The 16,823-nt window shown below is 47.8% G+C and overlaps 1 protein-coding gene across 2 annotated transcripts in view; it reads right to left on the reverse strand.

Annotated features, from left to right (window-relative positions):
• The window catches only part of MTCL2 (microtubule crosslinking factor 2), a 524,903-nt gene that overhangs the window by 197,635 nt on the left and 310,445 nt on the right, over positions 1-16,823 (reverse strand). For both annotated transcript variants that reach the window (XM_069652111.1, XM_069652110.1), the window contains exon 4: positions 11,009-11,071. In XM_069652111.1, the coding sequence (XP_069508212.1) occupies positions 11,009-11,071 (63 nt within the window). The remainder of the gene's footprint in view (positions 1-11,008; positions 11,072-16,823) is intronic.

Below are 16,823 nucleotides of genomic sequence, written 5' to 3' on the forward strand. Positions count from 1 at the left end.
CACTTAAAGCCCTGAGTGTAGTAAAACGTGCTTGGGTGCACTTGGTATGTGTGCAGCCAGTGTGCAATAGGTGGTGTGTAGCTGCATACTAGTGCTAGGTGTGATGCAGTGGTTGTGTAAGAACAGTAGAATGAATGCAGCAAGACCATGGACTTGGGTATCTGCATTCCGGCGCCACTGGTGTTTGTGAATGATGTTATGTGTGCAGATAGGCTGATTTCGAGGGGTATAGCTGCGTTCTAAAGACTGTTGAGGTGAACGTGGTGGTGTGTAACTATGTGTGTATCTAGGCTGAATTAATCGAGGGGTGTAGCTACATTCTATTGTTTGTTGGTGCAGAGGGAAGAGTTAGCATAGTGGTGTGTTTGAGTGTCAGTGTGTTTTCCATGGGGACATTGTTCCTGTTGAGCTTCCAGTGCCTGTGGAGAAGGTGGTATCTCCCTGTTTCTTTTTAGGCCAGATTGTTTTGGCGAAGACTGATGGATGGTGACAGGCAGATCTGTCCCAAAACCCATGTTGTCACTGTATAGGTGCTTGCGACCTCCTCGATCGGCAGTTCTGCTAAATGGAATCCCCAATAGGTAGTTCTACTGGGACATGCCCATATAGTTGGGATTTTCAAAGAATAATTAAGTGCTAGAAAGTTCCTCACTATATAATTCTCCTGTGGGATTTCCAGATGTGTAGGATTAGCAGGCAAGTGCATTTCCTGGACTGATAGCATAGTGTACAATTGCAGGGCAATGATCAAGTTTGTAAGTGCTATTAGTGCTTGGGTTGCCAATTCATTTAGATAGATTGCCAGTAGGTAGTTCTGCTATATGCATTCACTGGTAGGTGACATTAACCAGGTTACTTACCATAGTGACCACCTTACTCCTAGTCCATACTCCCCTTTCCTCCATACTTATGGGACATGACCGGAGCACTTTGAAAAAGCATCAACATTTTGCAAAAATGTTAGTCCTTCCTCTCTTTCTGCGCCCATCAGTCCTTTTCTATCACCAGAGGTTCTTCAGCACGGCCTGGCCAAACTGAGCATCAGATCTGGAGCTCAGGGCTAGGCAATAATGCTTACAAAAAGCTGATGGGGAGGCCCAAGTAGCCACCTTTGCGATGGTCTCCCAGGGGACATATTTCTGAAAGGCAACTGCGGCTGCCTTGCCCCGCACCATGTGTGCATGAATACCTTTAGGAGGCTACAGCCCTTGGACAGTGTAAAACTCCATAATACAGGCAGCGATCCATCTGGAGATCTGGAGATATTCGCCTTAGAGGCCTGCTTACCTTGTGGATTACCAAAGGTCACCAAAGTTGAGAAGAGCTCCTAAATTCGGAAGTTCTGTCTAGATAGAACTTTAGAGCCCTTCTGACATCCAAGCAGTGCAGAACCCTTTCCGATTCTGAAGCAGGGTTCGGGAAGAAGACCGGCAGGGAGATTGATTGATTCAGATGGAAATCAGAGACTGCCTTCGCAGGAAAGAAGGGTTTGTCTGTAGGACCACCTTATCCTTGTGAAAAACCAAGAAGGGATGCTCCACCGACAAAGCCTGGAGCTCACTCACACGCCTCGCTGAGGTAACGGCAACCACAAAGGACACTTTCCGCGATAGGTGCTTGAGGTCCACGGTGGCCATTGGTTCGAAAGGTTTATGGCACAACGCCGTAAGGGCCACATTCAGATCCCACGACGGGTGCGGATTATGAACCGGGGGATAAAGGCGTGTCAAACCTGCAAAATGTCTCTTAACCACTGGATTAGACAGAGAGTAAGAATATTGGTCTGTAGATAAGTAGGCAGATACTGCCGAAAGATAAGTTCTGCATGACAGAACGTGAACTCCCGACTCTGCTAGGTGGGATACAAAGGACAGTACAGTGTCAATTGTAGCCGCCCTTGGGTCCAGTTGTTTGTGTAAACACCAATGACAGAACCTGAGCCATTTGCTCCTGTACTGAGACCTAGTCAAGGGTTTCCTGGCTGTCTGAATAATGCACATGATACCCGCAGACAGGTTGAGATGTTCTAAAGACTTGAACTCAGGCACCATGCCGCCAAGTTGAACGATTGTGGGGAGGGGTGCCACAGCTGGTGATCCCCCTGGTGAAGAAGATCGGGACTCAACGGTAACCTGATCGGTGGACACACTGACAGGTGTTGAAGTTCTGAGAACCAAAACCTGGCCGGCCACCACGGGGCTATGAGCAGGAGAGAACAGTTCACTGTGTTCTTCAGCTTGCAAATCGTCCGGTGAATCAGAGGTGGGAAAGCATAAGCCCTCATGTTGTGCCATGGAATCTCGAGAGCATCCCCCAGAGAGGAGGCTCCCAGCCAGTTTCTGGAGGCGTACAGAGGAAGCTTCTTGTTTGCTGCTGTCGCAAAGAGGTCCACTTCTGGAGTGCCCCAATGCAGGAAAATCCCTGAGAGGATCTCTGCCTTCAATTCCCACTCGTAGCTGACCATCGTCCGGCGATTGAGGGCATCTGCCGTGACATTCAGCTGGCCCGGAATGTGTACTGCAACTAGCCAGACACCATGACGAACCGCCCACTCCCAATTCTGGATGGACAGGTTCACAAGAGGGGAGACTTTGTGCCCCCTTGCTTGTTGATGTAATACATTGACACCACATTGTCCGTGCGGATATGGACCACTTTGTTGGCAATGATCGGTCTGAACACCTTGAGCGCTAGGGAAATCTCCTGAAGCTCCAGATGGTTTATGTGGAGGAGCTTGTCCTGAGGCGACCAAAGATCCGAGACCTGAAGAAGATCCAACGTCGCACCCCACCCTAGAAGGGAGGAGTCCGTTGTGACCTTCACCATAGGGGTCCAAAAAACCCGCCCCCACCAACAAGTTGCTGAGAGACGACCATCACTCCAGGTCCGCTCTCATGGAATCCGGAATCATTATCAACTTGGAGTCCGGATCCACAGCCTGACGCCAAGAACTCTGAAGAGCCATCTGAGTCTGTCTCATCTTGAGACGAGCAAGAGGAAGAGCCAACACGAACGAGGCCATGAGGCCCAGAAGCCTCTGGAATCACCAGGCCGACAAGCTCTCCGACTGCGCAAACAACTGACAGGTGGCTAACAGATCTGCCATTCCGTCCCGGTCAGGTACACTCTGCAGTCGATCGTGTTCCAGCGAAAACTCAGGAAAATCAAGTCCTGCAAGACCGTCATTGAAGATTTTCGCCAGTTCACCAACAGCCCAAGATGGAACAGGACTTGAAGGAGAGACTGAAGATTGCATGCGGCTTTCAACGGGCAAGGGCTGCGTAAGGGCCAGTCGTCCAAATACGGATACACATGGATACCCTGCAGACTAAGATAGGCCACAATCACCGACATCATCTTCGTGAAGACACGCAGCGCCCAGCTGAGGCCAAAAGGAAGCACTCGGAACTGGAAGTGTTCCTCTCCCACAGAGAAACTGAGATATCTCCTGTGTGGACTCCAGATCAGAATATGCATGTACGCAGCCTGAAGGTCCACCACGCTGAGCCAATCGCCCATCTGCAAGGAGGACCATATCTGGCCGGGCGTGATCATCTTGAATTTCTCTTGGGGTAGGAAAAGATTGAACTGGAAAAGGTCTAGGATGGTGCGCAGGCCAGCCTGGTTGGGTTTGGGCACTGTAAACAGCCGGGAGTAGAAGCCCTCCTCTCGCTCCCAAGGGGAACGGGTTCCACAGCTCTGAGGTCTAGCAGTTTCTGAACCTCTGCTTTTAGGGAGGATGATCCCAACTGCTGTAAAGGAGGGTTGAAGGGTGGGGAAGGGGGTAAGGGCAAGCGGAAGCCCCCGCAAGCGACTGACAAGACCCACCTGTCCTCTGTGAGGGTCTGCCACACCTCCCAATGAGACGCTATGCGTCCTCCCACCGGGGTCTCATGCGAGCGTGGAGAACCCTCATTTGGCAGGCTTTTCAGTGGTGTTACCACCTGAACCTGAGGAGGAGGCTGAGGAGGGGGAGAAAAACCGAGTCTGTTGCTGCCTCCGGCGGTTATTACCCGAAGGGGTATCCACTCTGCGGGATTTCCGATCTAGAAACTCTCCGAAACCAGAGGAAGGCCGGCTCTGCGACAACAGTCTCTGGGTTCTAAAAGGAGTTTTAACCAGGACGGACAAGGACTTAGCTGTCTGGGTGCTGTCTTTTGTTTTAGTCAGCTCCACATCCGTTGTGGAATGGAAAAGCTCCTTACCGTCAAATGGCAGGTCCAACACCTTGTCCTGCACCTCCTTTGAGAATTTGGTGGCATGCAACCATGCCTATCGAGAGGTATCAACTCCCAGCATCAGGCCCTGAGCCAAAGTGTCGACGTGATGAGCTGCAGCCTCCAGCAGATCCTGGGCCAAGACCCTGGCATCGGACAATCCCGCCTTAAAGTCTTCCAGCCTCTCGACCGGAATGAACTCCTCGAACTCCGACAGACCTTTCCACATCTTCATATTCGCCCCCGCTAACACCAGATCTGCATTGGCCTGCCGGAGCTGCAGGGCTGAGTTAGCAAAAATCTTCCTCCCAAGGGAGTCGAGTAGCTTGTCCTCTTTCCCAAGGACCTGAGTAGCTGCCGTAGAAGAGGGTGCTGCAGGCCTGGACTGCAAAGTGGCCGCAGCCACTACCGTGGAGGAGGGGGGCGGACAAGATGATAGGGCCACCTCTTCCGAAGAATGCAGCCTGTATCGTGCGTCAATTTTCTTATTGACGAAAAGTCCAGAGTGAGGTTTTTCCCATACCCTACGGACCTCAGCCAAAACATCCTTCTGCAAGAACAGGCCAGTGTGCTCCGAAGGAGACAAGGTGAATGCCCCCGAAAGCACACCCTCCTGTGGAGCGGGTGCCTCAGGCACTGGAACATCCAATAGGCACATCATGTCAAGTACCCGGTCGTGAAAAGCTCTAATAGAGCGTGGCTGGTCTTCGCTGTCATAATCGCCCTGCGCATCATCCGACAGGTCAGGGTCCTGCTGAACCATGTCAGGCACCGCCTTGTCCACGGGGGACAATGGAGGCAAGGGAGGAAGGGTCAGGGGAGGCACCGTAGGCAAGGGCAGCGCCGGCAGAACCACCGGTGGTGCGGGTGGAGCCGGAGGCGCAGGTGGGCATGTCTCCCTAAAAAGACCCTTGAAATACTCCCTCATGGGGTCAGAACGCATGAGTACCCGAAATTTGCCAAAAAAGCGTCCTCCGGAGAAAGCTTTGGAGCTGCTGGAGATGGCCTCTCATGAGGGGGATAATTCCACGGATGCAGAGGAGAGGGTTGCCCATCCCCTGAAGTGTCCACATAAATCAAGGGTGCCGAACTCACAGGCAGTGAAATGTTATGTGGAAGAGGCATCCAGGCGTTCCAGTCGTAAACTGGACGGAACGGGTGCGCAAACGGAACCTTATGTTCACCTACAGAACCGCTCCCTACACCTGAGGCTGATGGCGTAGTTGTGGGAGAAGCGCCCAAAATGGCCCCCGTGGTTGTGGCGGGAACAGCTGCCATTTTGCTGTCACCTGAGGGGAACTGCGGCACGTGTGGAAGTGAGGCAGGGGTCCCTGTCGGTGGATCAGGGGTCTTCATTTTAGCCTTTACGCAAGGAACCTCGGCTGAGCCGGTACTATGCGGCCTGGAATGTTTTTGTGACATACCAATAGCCAAACTATTCTTCACAGGAAGGACCTCGGCACTGCCGGTAAAGGAGGAACTTCGACTCCTTGCCCCCTCAACAGTTCTGGCGTCGCCACAAGAGCGGGAATGGTGAGAAACAGCTTTCACCGATAAGGCCTTCTCAGGCCTCTCAGAAATGTTGGTTTCCTTAGCCTCTGTACGAGGGACCTTGGACCCAAGTCCGGTAGTAGCCTTTCCAGTGCGGGCCTCAAACATGCGTTCAGTAACACCAAGCCCAACCAAGGCCTCGGGGCGCACCCCGGTACTTTTGAGGGAAGTCGACAAAGAGGCCTCAGAGCGAGCTCCGGTACCCCACGATTCAGTAGAACTAGGTCTACAAACAGCCCCCACAGGAGGGGCCTCGGAGCGTACTCTGGTATCCACAGGCCCCTTACAGAGACAGTCAGAGAAAACTCTGGTACAATTATTAGGCACAGAAGGCACCTCGGGGGAAGCCCCGGTGATAGAGCGGTCGACGCTCCTCCCGGCTCGGGTAGAACCCGGGAAGGTGTCTCCCGGCCGGGGTGCTCTGAAAAGTAAAGAACTTACCGGCCTTTCTTCTTTTCGTTGATGAAAGATTGAAAATGCAAAGGTCGTATGCCAAAACACCTCCTCCCAACGCTCTAACCGACGTTGAAGTGCCCAGACCGAAAGGGAATCAGAATAAAAGCAGGAGTCTCAACAGTGATCCGGACCAGAACACTCTAAACAAACAGGACGGGGATCCGCCCTCGCGAAGCATCGATGACAGGAGGAACAATCTGGAAAGTCTAGTTTAAACGACATAGACAGACTATTAAGCGATCGCTAGCGAGAGCCAGAGAAGAGGAAAAAAGGAAGAAAAACTTCTGCAGATGCAAGTGCGTCCAGTCCCGAACGAGTGGAGAAAAGGACTGATAGGCGCTGCACGCGGCGGAGCCAAGGTGGGCGGGGTTACAGCCACGTACTTTTCCTCACTCAGAAAAAGAGGAAGGACTAACATTTGTGCAGAATTTTGATGCTTTTTCAAAGTGCTCCGGTCCCGTCCCACAGGACGGAGAGATGTCCCATAAGTATGGAGGAAAGGGACGGGACGTAGGAGTATAGCAGAATAACTGCTAGATGGCCCCTGGTATCAAGTTCTACTCTTGGATTTCTATGTGTGTGTGATTATCAGGCATGTGTCTTGTTGGTCATGAAATCCAGCAGATTACTGTGCATTCCAGAGTTCTCTGGCACAACAAATACATTGCCATGCACCCATGTCACACAGCAGAAGTTAATAAGCTTTTTGGATCTCTACTGCGGTGTTGGAAGCCCCCAATTCCAAATCATCAGTCACTTTATTTGTAAAAATATTCACGCAGTTCCACATCATCATGACAGTTTGGAGATTTAGTGAAAGTAGTGGACTTTCACTTTGCAGTGATAGCCAGGGTCATTCATATGGGTTTACTGGGTCTCAATGTTTCCTTAATCTACACCAATCTCATCTCTTGAGCACCCTACTTTCATGAATCTTATGAGGTGAATTGAGAATCCTGCTTTCATCCACCAACAAAGCCAGTGGGTTTCTCTCACAACTCAACCTTTGCATTATGTCTCAATCCTACACTCTCTGTGGCTTGAGGGTGTCATGCTGTGGTCTTTCTTCACAATCAGGCAGCATAATCGATCAGTTTATGTTGCTGCAGGTCTGTGTATGGCAAATGTTAGGGAGAATTCTCAGAAATGTGTTAATTCCCTTCTACCTTAAGAGACCCACAGCTATTTTGCTGGACTTTAGGACTTTTATTTGGACTCTATGTTTCTTTTGGTTTTGGAGTCTGACAAACTTCATAGGCATCATCTTTTTACATGGTGACCCCCAGCACCCTCAGTGCAGTGTCACGGAGAAGTCCTTTGGATTTCTGCTAAGGTTGAAATACCTTCTCTTGGATAACCACTGTTTCCAGGGGAAGTAAAGTGAAATTGACTACTTACAATTGTATCTTTATAGACGCAGCACACACTATCTTACAATAGGGTGCTGGAGGGGTTACTTAGTATCCCCTTTGTCTATCTTCTCATGTAACATTTTTATGTTATCCTTTCTACAATTAATGGCTGATGGCAATGGTTTACTTTTTTCTACCAATGTGTGTTTTTACCGTGGGCTGCGTTCACAGCTGCAGTATAGCACCCATGGGTGCCCATTTAGTAAATTTTGTCAGAATGGCCCTGGTCTTCTTTTTTCGAAATTTTTCTTGGAAAGGTCCTTCTTGAGATTTACTCTCCGTGCCAAACCCGGTTTGGTACCTTTGTTCATTTTGTCTTTGGCAGGATTCGCTGGTGAAGCCCGCCTCTGGCTCCAGCGTGTCTGGGAGGGCAGGAAGCGAGGGAGGTGCCCAAAACTCCACGTGCTTAGTCTCCTTGGTTACAGGAATGCACTCAAAGGTGATTGGCCGGATTTCTTTACATTTTTTATGTGATTTTCTTGACTGCCAAACCTGAATCTCCTTCAGTGTCATTCCTCTAAGCTCTGGCTGAAAGTATAACAGCAGAGATCCAGTGAAGATGAAGATGGCGGCATAATGAGGATGCTGCTGCAGTGATGCAGAAGAACCGGATGCAGCAACTAATGTCTCCAGCTTTTCTGTCCCAATGAGCAGGACTGTGAGTGTTCATATCTTTGCCTCCATTTCCTTCAGCAACACCATGGAGGAGAGTTTGGGGCTCTGCTGAACATGAAACTGTGGGCCCAAAGATGATGGTGCTGCAGAGGTGCATGTATTGTATGTGAAGTGTCAGCATTAACTACATGTATTTCACCATGTATATGCTACATATGGATGCCTCGCTCCTACACTCAGTGATGGCTGAATAAGACAAAGAATCTTCAGCAGAAAAGGGGCAATTCTAAATTGCTTGACGAACGTCCATCTTTCAGTCCCTAGGCTTCCAGCTCCAGACAGTCAAACAAACGTCACTCACGGTCAATGGGGTTTTAAGTGCTCTATGCACTCATTTTCTAGTTGATTTGGCAGTTTCCGTTTACTGTTGCGGGTCCACCAATGTCACTGTAGTCAGGATGTTGGGCTTTCTTTAGGTTGTCTTCACTACCTACTGGCTTCTGGGGTCCAGACTTATTTCAGTTCTTATCACACTTGGGTCACATCACTACAGATTTCACTGGTCCCAGGGAACTTTGGGGTTCTGGCTCAAAACAGTGGCAAACTTCTCTGCCACAGCCGTTGCCAGCACAGGTGCCCCCTTCTAAGGCCCTCTCTACCTTCAACGTACACATTGTTTTTCTTTTTCCCCAATATCTTGTGGCTCTTCCTCCTCAATGCCCTGCATTGATCTGGCCCCACGCCATGTGTCTGCTCCTTACTCTCTGTCTTTTCTTGTGTCCCCTATCTTGGTTTCCCCCCATGACACCGCCTGCATGTTGTCGCCCTTTCTTTCGTCACTTGGTCTATCTGCTTCTTCTTTCTCTCCCCACTGACACTTTCTCACCCACTTTACTTTGTGGAGCCCACTCTGCTCTTTCTCCCTCCACCTCCACTGTTGTCTCCAGCCTGACCTCTGTCTTACTTTTCCTGCTGCTTCTGTTCTCTCCATCCACTCAACTATGTCTCTCTCCCCACCTTCCTTGCCCTCTCCAATCCCCTCCACTTTCTCCCTCACCCCACTGCCTCTATAGTCTCCTGTCTATTTTCCCCTCTATTCCCTGCCACTGAAGACTGTCTCGTAACTCTCCTCACCACCAAAAACACCACAATGCACCTTTTTAGGGGCTGCAGGACCCACAAACATACTCCAGTCAGCTATGGTGAGCAGGTCACTGCATGCCTGGATTGGCTTGGCAAATTCAAACCCTGGTTCACAGCTGAGGCTTGTTGGGCCAAAAATGGGTAACAACACTCCACGGGTGAACCATTGAGGATGACATCTGCCATCTCGCACTCATTGCTGATGCTGCTGTCAGTACTTGAAAGACCTTCTCCACCATCATACAGAAATCTTACAATATTGTCCCTTTATTAAACTATTTCGAAATGCTGGTTTGCGGTACACAGCTAGACACGATGGTCCCTTCTCCATGAGACCTGTTGTTACTAGTCCGTTCTCCAATGCAGGTGCATGTTGTTTTCAGGGTGACAAGTGCTTTAGAGGTCATAATTAGAACTAGGAGACTAACATGAATGAGCAAAAACATAAAGGATGGAGAAGAGCTGGGAGCCCTGGTGGACCCTCCCTATTCCTCCTTCATTATCCTACATCATGCAATGGGTGGTGGCTCCCAGCCCCCAAGATCTCCCTCGCCTCATCTCCTAACTTACTGCATGGGACATCATCGGAGCTCCCAGTCTCATAGGTCGCTGAAAGGCGCACCACAGCGCAAACACTGCAGATGGACACATGCCTTCTTATTCTTCCGCGGTACCAGCTAATCACAACAGAACAAATGCAGTATCTCCCATCTCTACGCAGTCCAAGAGAAGCGGGGGTAGCAGCCACTTGCACTGCTGCCATCTGTGTATCCGAGTGTCATCGGTAAAGATCTACTACTCCTAAGAAAACTGCATTCACCTCCTCCCAGCTCGGACGTAACGTTAATCTCCACCAACAGTGGATTTATTCTACTTAATGGCGATCCAAACCTCTGGGTACAATCCTAGCTCAATCACAATGTTGTGTCGTCTTCTCCTCCATACTCCAGGCTTTAGCTGAATCTTGAGACACACCTATCGGCTAGCAACTCTTATTCAAAACCCAGAAAACAACAAAGTGCAAGAAACAAGGCAACCAGCCAAAACAGCCCTGCTCCGATCGTGGCATTTCCTTTCTGGTGCTCTTCCCAATCATAACCCTGGACTTGGGCAGAGCAACCTTTCATGGCACCTTTACGGTTGAAAAAAAAGCACAGCAATCTACGCCCATCGCTTCCACCACAGGTGGATCTCCGGTGTCTACCTGCCCAGTAGGAATGCGTTTAAAATCCACCACAAAAAGAATGACTACAGTACCTTGCCCTCACCCCTTCATTCCTACATTTCAGCAAAAAACTACACACACAATTGCTTCAAACTACCTTCCTCTGATCACTTGACCACCTATAAACTTCGAACCACAGGCCTAGACTGAAATGTGACTCTTCCCTTCTGGCTGAGAACTTTGCCATTTCACCTTTGCTTTGTCCAGGACACTCTCCACTTCTGAATGTTCGCGTACCCCTTTTGCACTGCAGTGAGTTATGTATTTCTGTTCTGGAAAGTAGTAACTCGGTAAAACCATCCACTGTTTTGTTTTAAATCTAGGTCCATGCTATAAAAATATACCGAAAGTAGGGCACTGTGCAGTGTGAAAACTCGAACCATATCTACCTGCAGTGACGATTTCCTCTCCACTTTTCCCGAAGGACGACCTCCTCGTTTCTTTAAAGAGTTCTGTTTAAAAAGACAAAACAACAGTTCATACTGAGTCAGTGTCATGAAATTAGGATCTTATTACAGTATGCAGTTAGTGAAGCGCCTGCCTTGACCACATGGTGGAAAATAGGGTTCATATGTACAAGCCACCACAACATCGGGGGAACCTTTCTTTCCTTCCATCACACGGGGTGGTCAAATTTACAATAGGGTTTTGCAGGACACTTTAGACACGGTACCGTATCAGAAGTTGCCTGCAGAGTGTGCACAGTTCCAACACGTGTAATGTGCGCTAACTAAACTGTAGGACCTTTGTACATGCAGAAAAAGGACCAGTTAAGACATGCAAACCTCCCAATGTGCATATGTATTGACACTTATAGAGTGACAGCACTGAAAATGGCACTGCAAGGAGCATCACAAGTCTTTGATACTTGGAGGCACCATGGGAAGACATTACTAACGTTGTGGTGTAGAATGCATGAGGGTGCAAAATGTTCACTCGCCACCAGCCATTGGGTAGTGATAATGGAATCTTGGCAAGTAAGAAATGATGCGATGTCTGTATGCATAGAATTGAGGTAGCAAGTGACTTCATTGTTGGCTAGTGTGACAGGGTCTGCTTTGAGGCCCTGCCAAAGGTGTTGGGGGGACGCCCCGACTGGTGCCGGAGTGAAGGCAGGCCCCCTCCCACCGCTTCTTAGCGGAAGAATGTTGGTGGCGGTGCAGGAAGAGGCGAGGCGGAAGGCATTAGTCGCTGAGATCGCGCAACATTGGTTTGCACCATGCTGCAGCAAGCGCTGCAACACCTGTCTGCCAGAGGATGCTGGCCGGAGCACCACGGGACACAACCATGGAACGGGATGTGGCGGCTGTAACAACACCAGCCGCCACTGAGGGGAAAGACTGCAGCTCCAGCTGGCTGCACCCCTGGAGCCAATGATTGGACAGGGCAAGTATTCAATCCTGGGAGGCTGTGGGGTGTTTGAGTAAGTGTGAGTGCATGGTTTGGTGTAGGTTAGTTTGGTGAGGACAGGAGGTGGAGGAGGACATCCGAGAGACCAGAGGAGGCGAGTGCGAAAGGACTGCAGAGGCTATTGGACAGAGGGGGTCTGTGGAGTGTTTGTGTATTAAAGGAAAAGAGTGAGGGAACTCGCAGTACAATAGGAGTAGAGAGGAGGTAGTGGTGATTGGGGGTGAGTATAGTGGTAGTGAGAATAGTGGAGTAACAGATGGAGGAAGAGATAGTAAGTAGTAGTAGTTGTAACATCTGTGAAGAATAACACTATGGGAAGACAGTAGAGTGAGAGTACGCATAACGGAGTAGGAATAGCAGTAGAGGGAGAGCAGTAAGTGTGGCAGGGAGTGGAAGAACAGGAGAAGTGGTAGGAATAGAGATAGAGATTATAAAAAGAAGAACAGCAAGAGCCAAGGAAATATGGTGGCAGGCACGAGGGAAGAAAAGCTGTGAGCGAAGATAGATTGAGAGGGGTCGTTGGAGACAAGAACGATAGTAACAACAGGAATAAAAAGAGAAGTAGGATCAAAGTGTGGCGGTGGAAAGGTGAAGTGAGCGACTGGAGGGATAGCAACGTGGTGGGAGGAGGGCATCTGGGACCCAGTGTGGTGTAGGTTCAGGTAAGAATGTGCCTGGGAGGAAAGAGTGACACCGGGCGGAAGAAGGCACCATCCTTAAACTCCCTAGAACACAAAGCGGGTTAGGTGATGGAAAGATTAGAAGGCCCCTGTGGAGTCAGTTAGCCATCGTTTTAGGGAAGCCACTAATGTAACCAGATAGAACATCAGGTAGTTAATGTCACCGTTGGCAAGAAGACTAACATCCCTGATAAGGATGCCTGAGCTAGTGAGGGGGTAACGCGGCGGTCGAGAGATAGAGAGGTACGGCCCTAGCGCCAGCTTCCGTAAAAGAACCTGATAGACCCTAAAGACCTAATTGTGAAACTGACAGTCACTTGGTTTGTTGTAAAGTCAATAAACCCTTGGAGTGTCTGACGGCATACGTGTGGTTATTTGTGGCGGACACCCCATCACACTAGCAGCTTGCAACTTGAAATGTTGCACTCTGCAGATGCTAATGAATGGACAATCTTATTCATGGAGCAAATCTATAGTCAAGTAAGCTATGGACGAGATATTTTTTCTTATAATAGCATGTATTATAATAAACTGTGAGCTGAATCCCTTACAGTGACTCCGGAGATGGCACAGTTTGATTACATGACTTGCCAAGAATCACGCACTTTGTTAAATGGTCCTTATGTATTGTATTAACATGTTTTCTTATTAGTGGATTATTGCACTAGAAGCACATTTTAGAATTCACAGGTGTTAAACACAAAGCAAGAAAATGTAGGGTGGGAGGGTAAATTAGAAACACTATATAGATTAATTAGGGACGAATTACAACTGGCTACCTACCAGCATGCTGTTTATCACTTTTTTTGCCAGAGCAGCCTACTTCTTGCTTACTGGCCAATTACAACAAATGTTTTCCCAGGAGTATGGATACAGTCTTTTACTCACCCTTTTTTAATTTTGTATTTATTGAGAAGGACAGGCGATGCAAACAAAAACAGAAATCCAGTTTTACAGAGTATCAAAGAGTAGGCTGGGCGGTACTGGAGTCAGGTGCCTTACAGAAGAATTTGCCAGTAATGGATAGTTGGTGCGTGGCATGGTGGTGATGAGGGATTGGAATAGTACGTAGACCAGGACAAATGCACAGCAGGGCAGCAACTCCCATGTGGTAGGAGAGATGATTCAGCGTAGATTATGTATTGCAGTGTTGATAGTAGACTTCCAAGGCCAGGGAGTATGTTGAGCGAGAAGGTCTGGTAGGTGAAGCTTGAATATTGATTTAAATAAGCAAATGTGTGAGTTCTTTTTAAAGTCAGCTCTAAGGGGCAGGGAGGAAGAAGGAGCAGACGCTAGTGTGTGCACAAGGTACCCAGACCATAGTGTTCAAGGAGAAGAGTAGCGGGAGATGGAGGTTGACTAGTAGGGGCCTAGATGTGTGCTGGCACTGTCAGAACCCATATATTGGAAAATAATGTATCAATTCATCATAACATGCGTTTCGCTCACAAGACCTTCCTCAGGGCTTTGAACTAATAAAATCTGTTTTCAAAATCGTTTCCCATTGCATGGCCATAGAAACTCCATGTGGCCAGTAGTTCAATTGTCAATAATGACCTTAACAAGAAATAAACGGGACATAACAGTCAGCAACATCAAGCCTTTTATCCAAACTATTAACAGCACCACTAACCTCCCAAGAGACCCTACCTCGCTTGTTGACCTATACAACTTCACCATCAACCAAGCCATTGGCTCTATTGTGCCACTAAAACTTTGCAAAGAGAAACCTAGGGCTCATCTGAACTCTGCCTCAAAGCCCTACGCAATGAAAAAAGACATGCGGAAGCTGAATGGAGAAACAATCCGTCTGAACAAAACAAAAATAACCTAGCCACTCTTGCAGACAGATATAAAAAGGAAATCACCCAAACAAAAAAAGTTACCTTCAACGAAAGAATTAAAAAAGGGAACTTTTCTCTATCCTAAGAGAATTAGAATCCGCCGTCACTCCTACAGTCACGTGTATCAAAAATCAACGGTGGTGCACTAATATACAAAATGCCCTTTGCAATAAAATAGCTATGCTTCAAGAGAAAATCACAGCTAAAAAAAACTGCTTCATAAGAATGTGCTAGCAGCACAAGAAAAAATACTCCATGAAGCCGCCAAGAACCAAATCAAACCGAGTAATCAGTTTCAGTTCAAACCTATCTCTACCAAGATGCTGAAAACATTATCTCATCACTTAAACCCTCCAGATGCCTAGGGGATACATGTTCAGCACCTATAATTAAAGAAGCAGCTAGGGACCTAGCCCCCTTCATTACTACACATATTAATTCCTCATCCGAAACCTGCTACCTCTTCTAAAAAAGGGTAATCTAGACCCAAGCGTGCCTACAAACTATAGGCCAATAACAACTGTTCCGTTTCTCCTAAAGAACTTAGATAAGGCTGCTTACCTCCAGATCCAATCCTATATGGAGGCTAACAACTTACTAGGCACCCGTCAATTGGGCTTTACACCGAGACAATGGACAGAGACTGCCCTCATCGACCTAAAGAACCAAATGGACGAACGGAAAGACAAAGGTGAAGCTTCCATTCTCCTCCTATTGGACCTATCGGCTGCATTTGACCTGGTGGACCACAAAGTTTTGTGCAATCACCTGAAATCTGCTACCCACTTCTCTAGGAGGCCACTACTTGGATTAAATTGTTCTAAAATAACCGCTCCTTGAGAGTATTGTCATAACCGCTCCACATCTGCAGCTGATCCCGTACCCATCACATGTGGAGTGCCACAGGGCTCCTGTGTCTCTCCAACCATGTACAACATATTTGCTAAGCCTTAGTTCGATATAATGGAAATGCTGGGTGTCTCATATACCAACTATGCTGACAACACCCAGATTCTTATCCCTATCCAAGGAGACTATAACATAGACACTGCATTGATCAACAAAATCTACTTGATCATACAAACCTGGATGGCCACACACGGCCTTTGCCTCAATGACGATATGACCAAGCTCTTACTCATTGGGTCAACCAACAGACTAAACAAACTCTCCCCTCATTACCACTCTTTCACTATTGATGCACTTAATATCAAAGTCTCTAAGGAGGTAAAAACCTTAGGTTTTTATCTGGACTCAACTTTGAACCTTAATAAGCAAGTAAATGCGACAGCCGCTGCTACCAGCTACACATGTAAACTGATCTACGTATGCAAACCGTTCCTTACCACTGAAAGTTGCGTCACGGTAGCATGTGCCCTCATCTTATCAAAGCTGGACTACTTCAATGCCCTACATCTCAGTACCAGTAAACATAACATCAACAAATTACAAACAGTTCAAAATAACACCCTAAGAACTGCCCAAGCTTCACTAACTGGCTCTCTATAATAGACAGAATAAAGTTCATATCCTTAAACCTCACCTTCAAATGCCTTGCCAACATGGCTCCACAATACCTAGCGGAGAGATTTACTAGACACGTCAGAACGCCCTTTAAGAATGGCGCAAACCAACAGCCTCAGGATCCCCAAATTTAAATGTAAAAAAACTAGAGGAACTAGCTTCCCAGTCATGGCAGCCCAACTATGGAAATCAATGCCTGGTTCCATTAGAGCTATACTAACCTTTCAAACTTTCAAGAATGAAGTAAAGGCATGGCTGCAGTCCTCTGACTGTTGAATATGACCTATGTATACCGATGACTTATATATCCCCGTAGATAGAACTACTGCTGTAAATAACTTGTAAATTGTTGGAAAATGTAACTGCATATGGGACTCCTTCCATAATATCTGTAACCATTAACTGTACTATGCATAACAATGATTTATCAGTCCTGTAGATACAACTACTGCTGTAAATAGTCTGTAAAATGCCAATAATGTGACTGTAAATTGATTCTATATATTATGCTTGTAACCATTAACTGTACTGCGCCCAGATACCTCAGGGTTGGGAGCGCAGTATAAATGAATAAACAATACAATACAATACTACTGTTGATACAATACGCAAATAAACCTTTAAAATGAAGTAGACTTGACTTTTAGCAGTAGCATTCATTGTATTAACGTGCCTAGCCAATGTTAGAAAGTCCATCAGTGGCAGCATATACTCAGCCATGGCCTCAATGCTGGGAAGGTTTATAT

The sequence above is a fragment of the Ambystoma mexicanum genome, chromosome 3p, assembly GCF_040938575.1.
Source record: "Ambystoma mexicanum isolate Mex_15411 chromosome 3p, UKY_AmexF1_1, whole genome shotgun sequence".
Taxonomy (NCBI): domain Eukaryota; kingdom Metazoa; phylum Chordata; class Amphibia; order Caudata; family Ambystomatidae; genus Ambystoma; species Ambystoma mexicanum.